The sequence below is a fragment of the Dasypus novemcinctus genome, chromosome 8 (assembly GCF_030445035.2).
Source record: "Dasypus novemcinctus isolate mDasNov1 chromosome 8, mDasNov1.1.hap2, whole genome shotgun sequence".
Classification (NCBI taxonomy): domain Eukaryota; kingdom Metazoa; phylum Chordata; class Mammalia; order Cingulata; family Dasypodidae; genus Dasypus; species Dasypus novemcinctus.
In genome coordinates, this window is record NC_080680.1 from 99,149,762 (window position 1) to 99,166,344 (window position 16,583).

The 16,583-nt window shown below is 37.5% G+C and overlaps 1 protein-coding gene across 3 annotated transcripts in view; it reads left to right on the plus strand.

Moving 5' to 3' along the window:
• The window catches only part of MEGF9 (multiple EGF like domains 9), a 141,218-nt gene that overhangs the window by 104,542 nt on the left and 20,093 nt on the right, over positions 1–16,583 (plus strand). For all 3 annotated transcript variants that reach the window (XR_011649480.1, XM_058302475.2, XM_058302476.1), the window contains exon 3: positions 14,441–14,580. Coding sequence is in view for 2 of the 3 variants with exons in the window: in XM_058302475.2 (XP_058158458.1) it covers positions 14,441–14,580 (140 nt within the window). In the remaining variant the exon portion in view is untranslated. The remainder of the gene's footprint in view (positions 1–14,440; positions 14,581–16,583) is intronic.

Below are 16,583 nucleotides of genomic sequence, written 5' to 3' on the forward strand. Positions count from 1 at the left end.
GTTACATGATAAGCCCAGGTTTGGTATAGCTTTTAAATACCAAAATGAGAAGAGTCTATTCAAGGTCTTCTGATTCCATATCCCATGTTCTTTGTATTACATTTTACTCCCAAGGCATTTACTGCTGTGGTTGGTATATGTCCTTATGCTCAAGATCAAGAGTTTATAACCTAAGGTGGGAGGGCACATGAAATGTAATGGTGAATATGTGCATTTTTCTGTAGAGAAGGTCCATAACATTTAAAAGATTCTCAAAAAGATCTGAGACACTATCAAGTTTAAGAACTTTTATACTAGATACTGTACAGGAAGGACATAGGCATGCTTTTCACATTGCCAAATCAGCCATGAAAATATGGCTTATATTGTAACAAAATCCCTTAATTCTCTTCTGCCAATTCCAAACACATACATTATGCACTTTTCATTAAGTTTTACTTTTGCTGGTCTTAATTTAATTTTTACAAAGATTTTGAAGTTGAATAGATTGTCCAATAAAACAAATATTATAGATATTTAAAGGAAAAGTTTTCGCAGGGAAATATAGTAGTTTTCTTGACTAAAGTGTTCACCTAAAGAAATTGCATAGGGAAGTGGATTTGGCTCAGGGGATAGAGCATCCGTCTACCACATGGGTGGTCCAGAGTTCAAACCCTGGGCCTTCTGACCCATGTGGTGAAGCTGGCCCACACGCAGTGCTGATGCATGCAAGGAGGGCCCTGCCCAACGCAGGGGAGTCCCCTGCATAGGGGACCGCCATGCACAAGGAGTTTGCCCTGTAAGGAGAGCTGCTCCATGCAAAAAAAAGTGCAGCTTGCCCAGGAGTGGCACCGCAAACACAGAGAACTGACAAGATGATGCAACAACAACAAAAAAGACACAGATTCCCAGTGCCGCTAACAAGAATGCAAGTGGACACAGTAGAACACACAGTGAATGGACACAGAGAACAGACAGCTGGGGGTGGGGGGGAGGGAGCGGGGAGGCAGGAAGGGGAGAGAAATTTTTTTAAAAATCTTAAAAAAAAACCAAAACTGCATAATCCAGCAGAGACTGCAGGGGGAACAGAAAGAAATTATTTAATGAACACTGTTAAGCCTCTGTGCTTGATATTTTGTACAAGTAACCTCTCTGACTTCTCAGAACATCGTCCTCTTAGAGGCTACAGATTTGCACCCTTGTCTATCTGACTCCAAGGCTTCTCCCACTGTACCCTGAAATAAAATGGGCAAGATTAAATATGACACTATGAATGTCTCAATGTAAGTGCAGGGCTGGGTGTGGGTAAGTGTGAGTCATCAACCTAAGAACTGGCCTATGGAGACATACATCTAGAAATCAGATCAGAACTACAATGAAAATAAATGTTGCAAAGATTGTTCAAAGAAAGCTATGAGAGGATACATAAAGAATCATTCGAGAGGAGAAGCTAGGGATTAGGATATTATCAATATCAAAGTTGAGTTCATGGTTTGAGAACTCAGAGTTTCTGACTGAGTTTTAAGTGTCAGGCATTTGACATCTGGGAGATCTGAAAACAAGTGTCATGGACCTACTCATTGGGGTGGGAAGTGGGGAGGCAGGGCAACTGGGACCAGGAAGCAGACGTCAAAAAACTGGGGACAATAGTTGTAATTCAGTCATTGTGAATATAGGGGACTAAGGTCAAAGGAATCAGTAACAATTAGGACTTGAGTACAGTCCATTGAAGTTGATTCCTTTAATTACTGTGTTAGTTAATTTCATGTGTCAACTTGGCTACCCTGGCTAATGCAAGTACCTTCTTCTTAGGTCAGGACTGATTAAGGGTTGAGTACTAAACCCAGAGGTGGGAATTAAACAGCTTTACCAGTCAGGGCTAGGGGTATAAAAAGCAAAGAATAAAATAAGTATTGTGATACTTTTCTACTAAATCTAGTGCAATGGTTTTCAGACCAACAGTGGTGCATAACCTGGGAACTGGTTAGAGATGCAAATTCTCAGGCCCAACCCCCAGACCTATTGAATCAGAAACTCTGGGGATAGGACCCACAATCAGTGTTAAAACAAGTCCTCCTAAATAAATGGATAAATAAATCTTTAAAACAAACAAACAAACAAAAAACCAAGTCCTCCAGATGGATTCTGATGTGTACTGATGTCTGAGAACCATCTATCTAGGGGACAGTATGTTGCCCAAAATATCTAATGTCTACTTATATGCAGAAGAAAATGAGAATTACTAGAGTAGGTTTGTCTTAGGCATTTTGGCCTCTGTTTTTGTTTATATGAAGATTATATAAGCTAAAGAGGCCCTTTCAGCAGGGTCATAGAAGAATACAGGAGTTAAGCAAAATAGATTTTTCTTTGTGGGCTAAGACATTTTTTTTCTGTCTGATCTTCAGAGAGCAGTTAACACATTAAAGGACAAACCCAAGGGATTAATGTCTTCCAAGGTTGGTTGGAATCTGACTAGTCATCATGAACCAGTCATTAAATGTCTCATTTTATTCACTTACAATGAATATCGTATTTCCATGATTATAAGAGGTTTATCTGAATGTGACATCAACTGTCAAGATCAGGTGCCTGGAAAAGGTTAAATAGACTAAAATGAAAATAAATATTGTACTTAAAAGTTATCATGAATTAGTGAAGAAAGCATCATTAGGTTTTGGAACCAGATTACACAATCTTTTTTTTTTTTTTTTTCACATAAAGAAGCATTTATTTGAGGTTTAACATGAAATCATACGAATACAATTTGTATAAACACAAATCCACACCAAGGCATAATGCAGATAGCAGAGGACAAAGTAAAAACAAAAGTAATTGACAGCTATATACAGTTGAATACAGTTATGTCTTATACACCAGAGTCTTTTACAAAAAATCATCTTTCATCAGTGGAAGACCAGTCTTTAATATCATCCTGCAAAATGGGTTACTTTGTAATTTCCTCCTCTTTTCTGCAGTTCCTCCTTTAGTGTGGCTGGTAATTGTTTTGTGATTGCCACTCCCTCAAGCTCCCTTGCCATGTGTTCTGTTGGCCACTGTAGTCTGCATATCCCTGTCCATATCCTTAGTTCCCATAGTTATATCCAGTATAATCATATCTGTCATAGTGAGGATAGTTTTGATCACAACCATAGACACTACTGTAATTTCCATGTCCTTGATCATAATAGTTATTAAATCCTTGGGTCTAGTTGTGGCCCTGACGTTGTCCACCAGCTGCAGCCCCTCCTTTCTGTTACTTGGTATATATATCTTTTATTTTTTTTTAAGGTTTATTTATCTACTCCCCACCCCCACCCCCCTTTGTTTTGCATGCGCTGTCTGCTCTCTGTGTGTTCTAAGTCTGCTTGTCTTCTCTTTAGGCAGCACTGGGAACCAATCCTGGGACCTTCCAGAGTTGGAGAGAGGTGCTCAATCTCTTGTGCCACCTCAGCTCCCTGGTCTGCTGCATCTCTTATTGTCACTCCTCTGTGTCTCTTTTTTTTTTCTTTTATTTATTTATTTATTTATTTTTTTAATATTTATTTATTATTATTATTATTTTTTAATTACATTAAAAAAAATATATGAGGTCCCATTCAACCCCACCGCCCCCGCCCCCCACTCCCCCCACAGCAACACTCTCTCCCATCATCGTGATACATCCATTGCACCTGGTAAGTTCATCTCTGAACATCACTGCACCCCATAGTCAATGGTCCACATCATAGCCCAGTCCTCTGTGTCTCTTTTTATTGCATCATCTTGCTGCACCAGTTCTCTGTGCAGGCCAGCACTCTGTGTGGGCCAGCATTCCTGTGTGGGCAAACTTTCTGCATGGGGCAGCACTCCATGTGGGCCAGCTCTCCATTCGGGCCAGCTTGCCTTTCATCAGAATCGAACCCTGGACCTCCTAAATGGTAGATGGGAGCCCAATCACTTGAACCACATCTGTTTCCCGGTATATATGTCTTTGAGAAAATCTTGCATGTATCCTTGAAGATACATACAAGAAGGTTCATAGAAGCTTTATTCATATTAGGCAAAAAATGAAAACCACCAAGATATCTAGAAGAATGACTAAATGAAGTGTTATGTTCATGTGATGAAATATAATACAGCAGTAAAAAAATGAATGAACTACAGCTATGCATATTTACATTGATGAATCTCAGAAAACACTACTACATTGAACAAAAAAGGCAAGACAAAGAACACATAATGATTTTTGTGTATATAAAGTTTAAAAGCAGACAAAACTATATGATATATTATTTAGGAATGCATACAAAGATGGTAAAACTCTTAATGAAAAGCTAAAGAATAATGAACATAAAACTTAGTTGCTTCTGATACAAGAGCAGGGCTTCAAATGGGCTGAAGTTGAGTATGAGTTTTGATTTTATTCTTTAGACTGTATCATCTTTAAACTTATCTACTTTTATATGAATAATACATTCATTTAAAATGTTATGTTTCACAATTTAATGAAGATTGAAAAAACTTTGCAAGGTCTCAGTAAAGCCATTAAAAAAATGCTTTGCAAGGAAACTGGGTGGATTAGAGGTATTTGCAAATAGTGCTAGACATAGCTAGGAAGCTTCATTCCGAAGTCTTGGAAGAATTGTATTGAAACAGATCAGAAGCAATGTCTATTTCTTTGACAATTAATTATTTTTTAAATCCCAATCATCAGAGTATATATTTAAATGGCAGAAAATACCAGAGTGTTCAAGTCTACTAAAACAAAAAAATTTTCTGAGTATTCCAAGGCTACTAAGATGAGCACACTAAATCCTTTCGATTTGTTTTCATTTAATACATGGGGGTAATCTAAATATAGGAGAGAGAGAAGATACTGTGTCAGGAGGCAGAAGACCTAGCTCTAATTCTGACTGTCATTTGGTGGTATGACCTTGGGAATTGTCAGTTTACATTGTTGAAGCATAGTTAGCTCATCTACAAATTGGGGCTATTGAAAGAGTATTAATATTTTACCATAGATGGAGCTCCTATTATTTAGAAGGTATTTAAATATGCAATTTTAGTTAATCTTCACAATCTTGTGAAATGGGGGTTATTATTAATTTTCAGATGTGAAAGCTTAATTTGCCCAATAATCAATCAGCTAGTAAATGGTAAAGCTGAGATTTATGAATGCCATAGAATTATTTAGGATTAATATAATTAAGGAATGCATATATAAATACAGAAATGCTATGCACTTAGCTTATAAACCCATAATAGCAACTTAATAAATGTCAGTATTACCTCCTGACTTCTCTACCCTCACAACATCCAGAAGTCAAAGGCTTAGGGCATAAATTACTTGGTGCTCAGGTATGTAAATACCAACAATTTGAATTAAGCAGGTTTTTATATGTTGATCTGGAAAGGAAGCCACCACTTATGCTGTCATTTCTATGAGGAAATGAGTTCTAAATTCTAGTCATTACAAATTAATTTTTGGAACACAGAATGTATACAAATCTGGTGTTAATAATTACCCTTTCATTAAATAAATCTTGTTACAATGGTTTCACAAGAATGCAAATGTTAACATATTTGAGAAGCATCTTATTTTTCAAGAAGGTGATACCTGGCCCTCATGTTCTATCTCTACATTTTCTCTTTTCAAAATGACTTTTGAAATGTAGAAAACTCTTCAAATAATGGAGTAATTGTATGGGTTTGAGAATTCTTATGGCTGTATTTCTTCCATTAAAAAAATGAAGGAGGTAAGAAATAACTTTCCTAGTTAAATTAAGTTAGACTTCCCAAGTTGTGGCTCTGGAAATATGACACGCTTGGTTTTCTTTCTTTTCTTTTTTTTTTTTTTTGCCATTAAGTTTTACTTACCTTTCAAATACACTTTTAAATTTGACTTTAGTAAGATCAGTTATAAGAGAATATTTTTGCACTTAGGCAGTACCCTTTTTGAGTATTAATAATTTCTTTCTGATTATGGGTTTCCTCTAAATATATTTTAGACGATTAGCTTTCAAAAATTCAAGGAATGTTTAGCATAATAGCCCAATGTTTTCAACAATAAAGCTATTCTTTTTTGCCTCAGAAAAATGAGTTTTGCTCATTGCCCAGAGGCAGTGGGGTACATATCCTAGTAACCCATTAATATTTATATATATTTGTGGTATTTAAGCTCTGTAACTTATTTAAATTTTAAAATGTATTGCTGTTTAATTGCTTTTGTGCATGGGTGTATATTTATTTCCCCTATGTTCTAGCCTTTCCCTGCTTTTCCACATGTGAACAAACGAAACAGCTGCACTGCTGGTTGCAAAAGGGACTTGTTTGAAGTCAAGCTTAGTTTACCAAAGAAATAGTTTTATAGCTTTTCACATTCTACTCTTAGAATTAATTAGGTGGTTAATCATTATAAATTAAATATTAGTTTCTTTTACTGTTGTCTCCATTTAATAGAACATCTGCTGATATACACTTATCAATTTCAACCTGAAAAAAAATTGTTAATAAATTTCATTTTGTTAATTTCCCCATGCTAAAACTTTTTCTACTCAGAATCCTAAACCATGGAATTCAACTAGCCATTTTGAAATAATGTTTAATTTATTGAGTTTATAATCAGCAATTTTCTATTAATTTCAGACTATTTTAACCAACAGTTTTAGTCTTTTCCCAAGCCAAAAGTTTTAAGATATTTTTTAAAAAGAGGAAGAAGAAAATTGATATATTTTATCTATTTTTTCCATTTCCTATTCTCTCTGTGACAGATTACCAACATGTAAACTTTCTGAGGAAGAAGAAAGAAGAAAAAGCAAGGCTCCTGAATGACCACAAATAAATTATTTCCCTCTAATTAGAACTATATCTTTTGTAGTTATTCTATGACAGCCTGACTTAAATTGTTCACATGATATCTAAAGGTATATGTATACATATAATTTATACCTTATAAATCATATGAAGGATATAGACAACATTTTTGATAATAGAAAACATGCTAAGACAATTGATAATTTGGGGAAAAAATTAATTAGCTTTTTGGTACAAATCATCTCAGGTCCAGCTGGCTTTGGTTCCACCTAATGTAGGATTTTACAGATCCTTTTCCTTCTTCTTTAAAAACTTTTCTTTCCAAAAACTGTTTCTACCATGTGTTCAAAATGTGCTTTCTTTTCCTAGGCACACTTTTACTCCAAACTTAAAATTACCACATAAATTCTTGTCATTTTTCTAGGTTAACAGAATTTTAAAAGTAGGTAATATAGAGTCATCTTCTTTTTGCCTGCTGGAGTTTATAACACATTCTATTTACATATTTTAGGAAAAAAATCAAGAGCTAGAATCATTGCCATCATCTTCATAATTGCTATCGTATTTGAGTACTGATTTTGTGCTGGGAATTGTGCTAAGTACCCTACATATGCAATCTTTAATTTTCATAATAACTTTATAAAGATTGGTCTAATTGTCTTCATTTTATAAATGAGACTGTAGGAGAATATTATACCAGCTAGTCATTAGTAGAGCTGTAATATGAACCAAGGTCTCTGTCACCATAGCCTATGTTTTTTTCCTTATACCCTGACACCTGTTTTCCTTATTCCATCCTTCCTACTCTAATCAATGTGATTATAAAATAATGGAAATTCTGAAGATTCTCAACCTACTCATCGTAAACAGAACAAAATCTTTAAAAAGATATTATGGTCAATATTTGTGTGGCAAAAATATGTACCATACTGATGATACACTATGGAATTTTCTTTTGAAAAATTAATAGCTATTCATGTTGGAAAAAATATATATATATACCTTTGTTCAAACCTATGAATGTGATAAATTTTATAACTAAGCATTGACACTATAATAAAATCTGAACATTCCATTTGGGACAATTTAAGAAATGTGCAGTATATGCTTAGCTGCACTTAGTACAGCTTAGTTATACAATGCTTAGTCTTTTTAAATAAATACATACTTTCTGAAATAATTGTTTATACTATATTAGTACTTTACTAATAACTAATGTCTATAAGAAGTGAGACTAGATAAGCAAATTCTATCTTAAATTCTTCGTTAGTTGATCTCAGTAGTATAAATTTCTGGCTTCTGTTCAAAATCCAGTTTTGTGCCCTTATTATCTAGATTTAAAACTATGATCTTTGGATCTTTCTTTTCAAACCTATGGATTTTAATAAGCAAAAGATCCGTTAACAGTACTTTTCTGTTTGTTTGTTTCATTGCTTTTATATCATTGACCTTTGCTTCAAAAAGTATTCAACAGTATTTAACAGAAAGAGTCGATGAAAGGGAGTGTTGTAAAGTCTTTATTCTATATAAGAAGAAACATAGGCAAAGCTTTATATTAGCCAAGTGATTTAATTCTTTTTTTTTAATTAAAGATTTATTTATTTATTTAAATCGCCCCCCCCCCCCCATTGTCTGTTGTCTGTTCTCTGTGTCTTGTTTCTTTGTCGGCTTCTGTTGTCGTCAACGGCAAGGGAAGTGTGGGCGGCGCCATTCCTGGGCAGGCTGCACTTTCTTTCACGCTGGGCGGTTCTCCGTACGGGCGTACTCCTTGTGCATGGGGCTCCCCTACGCGGGGGACACCCCTGCATGGCAGGGCACTCCTTGCGCGCATCAGCACTGCGCATGGGCCAGCTCCACATGGGTCAAGGAGGCCTGGGGTTTGAACCACGGACCTCCCATGTGGTAGACGGATGCCCTAACCACTGGGCCAAGTCCGTTTCCCTGATTTAATTCTTATAGATGCAGAACTTGGCCTTGGGCCATGAGTAACATGATGGAAAAGTGCTACTAGTACAGCATCACAACCAGACTTCCCCACTATATTTTATATTTAAGAAAGAAAAGCATCTCTTGTTTTAAAATCTACCTAGGAGGAGAGTGGATGTGGCTCAGGTGGTTGAGTTCCTGCTTTCCATGTATGAGATCCTGGGTTCGATCCCCGGTACCTCCTAAAAACAAAATAACAAATAAACGAAAAATCCAACTCAGGAGAGTCAGTGTAGCTAAGTGGTTGAGTGCCGGCTTTGCACATATGAGGTCCCGGGTTGTTTCAATCTCCCCAAAAAAATGATCTAGAAAAAAAGTGAAGCATGATATCTAGGTTGGTCAACTGCTTTATCAGGACTCATAAAGCCATTCACAGATTTTTCTTTTAAGTTAACAATTAAGGAGCAAATTAGTCAGAATGGTGCCTGCTTAAATCAGTCATTTGAATGCCCAGAGCAGAATAGTGAAGGGAAAACCCAGTTTAAGTATTTTTTTCATTTTTTAAAAATTGTCTTTTCTTTTTTAAAGATAAATAGATCACACAAAATGTTACATTAAGAAACATCAGAAGTTCCCATATACTCCACTCCCCCCTCTCCGCCCCCTCATCCCTGCTCCTACCAGGTCAACATCCCCTTTCATCAGTAAGGCACATTCATTGCATTTAGTGAATACACCCTGAAGCTCTGCCACACCACATGGACCATAATTTACATTGTAGTTCATACTTTCCCCCAGTTCATCCAGTGGGTTATGGCAGGATATACAATGTCCTTCATCTGTCCCTATAATATCATTCAGGACAACTCCAAGTCCCCAAAATGCTCCATATCACAACTCTTCCTCCCTCTCCCTGCCCTCAGCAACTCCTGTGGCCATCGTCTCCACACCATGATACAATTTCTTCCACTGCTAGAGTCACAACCGTTCTATAGTAGAATAACAGCAAGTCCACTCCAATCCATATTATATTCCTCCATCCTGTGGACCCTGGGATGGCGATGCCCATTCCACCTCTAAATCGAGAGGGGGCTTGGATACCACATGACTTATGAATGCAATTCTCCTGCTTGCAGTTGTAACCAGTTTAAGTATTATAATAGTATCTACTTTGAGACCACTGGTTATTTCATGGTTATGAGATATTATTAAGTGATTATCTATTCCAAGGTAATACTTTTTTCTTGTAGATGGTGTGTTGGGCAAACACATCATTAAAAGTAAGTTTATCCTTTTGTACAGTAAGTAGTCTAATGTTTTTAGAAGAATAAGTTTACATTTTTAAAGTCGTGATAAGGTACATTATATCTTTGTCATTTTTTTTTTGAACAGAGCCTTTTTATTATTTAAAACATATTCTACAATAATCAAATCTTTTTAAAATTAAAGGTTTTAAAAAATGTTCAGTCTTTTTATTCTCTTTGTAAGTAACACTTTAATACATTGTACATAGAAAGCAGAGAATAAAATTAATCAATCCTACTGACTCTAGTTTAAGTAAGCTAATATGTTGGAGAATTAACTCTATGGGCTAGAGTTTCCTCAAAATTTTAACCTTTTAACTTAAGTAAATTATAGCTTATCACTTCTGGATCAATTTCAGCTGCCCACCACAGCCACTAATGATGCCCAGAGATTATAATGACTTAATGATACTGTTTTGCTATGGTTGTACATACTTATTTCTGTTAGTCCACAAACAGCATAACTACTTGGATATGTCTCAATCTTTTTCTATTTATCAATTATAAATCACAAGTCAGATTATAAATAACATGTCATTAAGAGGAAAATCACTACATTTTTTAAGAATTAGGATTATTCAATTATTCTATTCAGTAAGCATTTTTTCCAGTACCAGCAGTAATAGTCTCCTTTCAATTCTAATATCGCTGCCGTGTTTGGGCCTTACACTTATACCACAAGTGAAGAGGTACTGCTTTATTTTTAAGGTATTTAATTCAAATGTTTCCTTCTATTTGGTAAGAATTGTTACATTAAAATGCAAGGCAAGTAAAACTCAACTCTAACAAAATCTATTTCCTAGGAAATAGTTTTTACAACTTTGCAACCAGGGATAACCTTGTTACTTTGTAAAACAGCTTTGTAACACAAAAGTTATTAGCCCAAACAACAAAAAAATTGTTTCTAGTGCTAAAACCATTACAATTAAAAGTGAGCAAAAATCAAACTGAAACCACAAGACTTGATATTCTGAGGCTCTGGAACTCAAGTCAAAGGAAGTACTCTCCAGTGACAAGAACAACAAAAATTAAGATCTTGGGCAGTGGAAAAAGCAGAAACAAAGAGAAGAGGTGATGTATCATGAAGTGATGAGGCCATCAGCCACTTTCTCCACAAAAACCTTTGAGGCAGCAGAGCTTGGTGATATATGCTACTTTGGTTCTCTCCTCTTGCTCCCTCACTTGGACTCATAAACCTCTTTAAGATATCATGCACCTCCTCCAGAACTAACTGGGACTTCAGGAGATGAGTGGGTTGTAAGTTCAGAGGTCCTGGGTTCAAGCAAATATCCCAGGTGGGAGTCGGGGGACCCTTGCAATCTTACCGGTGATCTCTGCAGTGAGCACCGTGAAATCCTGCTCGTACCCTTCAAAGTCCATCTCTCCCCAGGACTTTAGCGCTTTGAGCCTTCTTCTTTCTGTCACATGGCAGGATCAAAAATGACAAAGTTCTCTCCTCTGGGTATCCATATCAGTCAGTCTTTCTCTGTGTTTCCGTTTATATCAGACCCAGCAAGGGTTTATATCAGACCCAGCGGAGACCCAACCTGAGTTAGGCCTTATTGATGGAGCCCAATCAAAAAGTCCTAAATTGAGGTTGTGGCTCAACTGATAGTGTCTGCCTACCATATAGAGGGTCCAGGGTTTGATACCCAGAACTTCCTGACTCGTGTGGTGAGCTGGCCCATGCGTAGTGCTGCCACGTGCAAGGAGTGCCGTGCCATGCAGGGGTGTCCCCTGCATAGGGGTGCCCCACGTGCACGGAGTGCGCCCCACAAGGAGAGCCACCCTGTGCGAAAAAAATGCAGCCCACCCAGGAGTTGTGCCACACACACTGAGAGCTGATGCAGCAAGATGATGCAACAAAAAAAGCGACACAGTTTCCCGGTACTGCATGATGTGAATGTAGGCGGACACAGAAAAGAACACACAGTAAATGGACACAGCAGGCAACAGGGGGGAAGGGGAGAGAAATAAATAAAATAAATCTTAAAAAAAAAAAGTCCTAAATTGATCTTACCAAGTAATCTTTTTTTAAAAAAGATTTTTCATTTATTTCTCTCCCCTCCCCCCCCCCCACCCTGGGTTGTCTGCTCTCTGTGTCCATTTGCTGCATTCTTCTTTGTCTGCTTATGCTGTTGTCAGTGGCACGGGACTCTGTGTTTCTTTTTGTTGCATCATCTTGTGTCAGCTCTCCATGTGTGTGGCACCATTCCTGGGCAGGCTGTACTTTCTTTCGCGCTGGGGGCTCTCCTTACGGGGTGCACTCCTTGCGTGTGGGGCTCCCCTACGCGGGGGACACCCCTGCGTGACAGGGCACTCCTTGCGTGCATCAGCGCTGCACATGGGCCAGCTCCACATGGGTCAAGGAGGCCTGGGGTTTAACCTGTGGACCTCCCATGTGGTAGGCGGACGCCCTATCCACTGGGCCAAGTCTGCTTCCCATTACCAAGTGATCTTAATCAAAGCCCCACAATTGAATTTAATATAATCACAGGGTTCACAACCAGAGGAATAGATTAGTTTACAAACATAATCTTTCTCTTTTTTGGGGATTCGTAAAATAAGCTCAAAATGCCACAGAAAGGGATAGAGAGAGGAGTTAAAAATGACACCAAAGTTCAAGTTTCTATATTCCATCATAGAAAATATTTTGGACATCTAAGGAAAGAAAATAGGCTACTAGGAAGGTATGGGATACTAAATAAAATGTTTTTCGTATTTTACTTTTAGTCTTTTTTGGGTTAACAATCTAGAATTTTTGCATGGAGTTTTAATTCAGAAAGCAATGGAGGTCCCCATTATAGTCATATTTACTTAATTGTGAATTCTAGCGTAATTATCAGAAGTATTACTTTAATCCAGCCTAGACCCAAAGTAGAGAATTTTATTAAGTTTCCAGCATCTAAATGGATATCGTTGATACATTCACTAAGATCTTGTCTTTATTATTCTTCAGCCGAAAGCTAGGCTGGGTAAAAGTGAGATGGTATTTCTTCTCTTCTCCAGATTGGGAAGGTAGAAATTAATAGAACTCTGGGATGATCTAGAACTGAGAGGTGGCAGTGGTGTCAATTCTATACCCCAGTGCTTAGAAAACAATGATTTCTAAACGTTGGGGACTTTTTTTCTTCATGGCACCTTTATTTATTTTAAACTGTCACAAATGATTAATAATAGTATACCATGTTAACTAAATTTGTATAGCTGTGGAAGTTTTCAGCCTCTAGTTCAAAATAAAAATCATTCTTAATACTTCTAGTAATTAGAATAATCTAGTTGAAGCTATTTGCTACATTAAAATAATCTATAATGAGGTGTTAGGCAATAAAACTTTCAAACTGATTTACTTTTTTATAGCTACGTTTATTTTATTAATTATATTTCATTGTTTTTATCATCAAAATATCTTTTAGGTGTAAAACGTGTACTAACCTGTTGGATAAAAATTTACTCTATGATTTGCCTCTGTTTATTCTTTTAAAATAGGAAAATAGAGGCAAAATACCTTGATGTATTATTCGACTTCAAGATATGTTTACTTCTTTCTTTTTACATTCCCTCATTTATTTATTTATTGTCTGTTTCACTTATTTGAGGACTTCCTCTGGTACTCTTTCCTTCTTTTTATTAGAGAAGTTATGAGCTTACAAAACTGTCATGCATAACATGCAGAATTCCAGTACGTTACCATTCCACCAACATTGCTGTGGGACATTTGTTACAGATTATAAAAGAACATCGATATATAACTACTATGGTCCATAGCTTACATTTGGTTTATTTTTTCCCATACACTCCCTATTATTAATACCAAGTATTAGTATTATAAATTTGTTATAGTTCATGAGAGAATGCCCTTATATTTGCCCTGTTTACCACAGTCCATCATCCACCACGTGGTTCACTGTGTTTGTATAATCCATCCAAAGACCACACTCAGTGGCTCTCAGTTTTATCACAGAATTGTATAGTTATCACCTCAGTATATTTTCAAATGTTTTCCTTAGTCCTTATTATTGATATAGTACCTTCTCTGACATGCTGCAAGAATATTACAATATTGCTGTTAACTACAGTCCATAAATTAGATTAATTGTATTTTCCCATGCATCACCATATTCTGCCACCTTGCAATAGGGATGTACATTTGTTCTAGTTCATAGAACATTCTTGTATTTGCACTATTAAACAGAATCCTTATCTGCCACCATATTCACTATATTATTCAGTCCCTAGATTATTCTCTAGCTTTCTTTCAATTGATATTACGTCTCTAGACTACCCCTTTCAGCCACAATCACATTTATAAATGAGCTGTGCTAGTTATACTCACCATAATGTGTTACCATCAACTCTATTCATTTCTACACTTTTAGTTAAGCTAATTAACAATAAGCTGATTTACTTTTGTTCATTATCTTTGCTTTTATTTGCAGCTCTGGGAAATGCCAGTGCAAAGTGGGTGTCACTGGCTCTTCATGTGACCAATGCCAAGATGGATATTACGGCTTCAGTAAGAATGGCTGCTTTCCCTGCCAATGCAATGGTCGGTCTGCCAGTTGTGATGCTGTCACAGGTACACATTTTCCTTGACTTTGTTATGTATTAGTCTATTTTTCTTTTCATTTTGAATTTTTTCAGATATAGATCAATTCTTCCTGAATAGTTTGTAAGGGTTTTTCTCTTCTAAGTAGGATGTAAGCACACATCAAGCTAAACTATTACACAACAACTTGGAAAAATACGTAAATTTCAAAAATTATGTTATTAACGATTGGGGGGCAATAGAAGCAATAAGGACTATATGAACTAAAATTCTAGAACAGGTAGCTAGAACTCTTCCTAGGCAAGCTGATGATCACCAGCCATTTTCTTCCCAGGGAGCATTTGCTGATTCTGGGCACAGGCAAAGGACCAGACTTGTCCCAAGCAAAGGAACCCTGCTGGATGGAAGAGATAGAAGAAAAACTTTTGGAAGTCATTTTGGCTACCATGATGGATTATAAACTAGAGGAGCCCCAAATGAAAGGCCAGTTTTCCCACAGGACATTAATTGAAAGTGCAGGGGGGAGGTTGGGGTACTGGTGCAAAAAGGCACAAAGAAATATTGTTTAGTTTTATGGTGCCTAGAAGACAAAGTCCCTTTGGAGAGAGAAAGCCTTTTACTACAACATTTGGCCATTTCTTCCTCAAGACATTACCACATTCAAAGGTGAGTAGACTGGGGCCAAGGCTCAAAACCAGCAAAGGACAGTTCTAAACTCTCACACTCTTTTAGGGCTGAGGAGACACAGGCCTGCTAGGCCCTCAGCCAAAAGCCTGTGAAGGCTGTTACCAATAAATAGTGATGAGCTACAGGCGAACTGATTCATATTAAAACTTCAGTCCACCTTCAACCCAGCTCAATTTCTGATTGGATTGAGTTTATCCTCTCATGTCTACCTAGCAGGGGAAAAAGGGGAATCTCCTCTGGTTCTTTTATTTTTTTATTTTTATTTATTTATTTGAATGTTTATGGTATCAGGATAGGAATTTCTTTCTTTCTTTTTTTTTATTTCTCTCCCCTTCCCCCCCCCCCCCCCCAAAGTTGTCTGCTCTCTGTGTCCATTCACTGTGTGTTCTTCTGTGACCACTTCTATCCTTATCAGCGGCGCCGGGAATCTGTGGTTTTTTTTTCCCATCATCTTCTTGTGTCACCTTTCTGTGTGTGCAGTGCCATTCTTGGGCAGGCTGTACTTTCTTTTGCACTGGGCGGCTCTCCTTATGGGGTGCACTCCTTGTGCATGGGGCTCCCATACGCGGGGCATACCCCTGCATGGCAGGGCACTCCTTGCGCACATCAGCACTGTGCCTGGGCCAGCTCCACACGGGTCAAGGAGGCCTGGGGTTTGAACTGCAGACCTCCTATGTGGTAGGTGGATGCCCTATCCATTGGTCCAAGTCTACTTCCCTCTCTGGTTCTTTTAAATACCATGTCTAGGGAAGCTGATTTGGCTCAACTGATAGAGTGTCCTGATCCTTGTAGTGAGCTGGCCCATGCGCAGTGCTGATGCATGCAAGGAGTGTCGTCCCACTCAGGGGTGTCCCCTGTGTAGGGGAGCCCCACACACAAGGAATGTGCCCTGTAAGGAGAGCTGCCCCGCGTGAAAAAAGTGCAGCCCACCCAGGAGTGGTGCTGCACACATGGAGAGCTGACGCAGCAAGATGATAAACTCGCAAACACACAAAAGATGCAGTTTTCCAGTGCCGCTGACAAGAATACAAGTAGACATAGAAGAACACACAGCAAGTGGATACAGAGAGCAGATGATGGGGGGGGGATAAAAAAATAAATCTTAAAAAATAAAAATAGCATGTCTATAGTACAATAAAAAAAGTACTAGACATTACAAAGAGGCAGGAAAATGTCACCGATAATAAAGACGAAAAATAAACAATGGGGGGGGGAGTGTAGCTCAAGTGGTTTAGCACCTGCTTCCCATATACAAGGTCCTGGGTTTGCTCCCTGGTACTTCCTAAAAACAAACTAACTAACAAAAAAACCAGCTCTCACTGGGGAAAGGATGTAGCTCAGTGGTT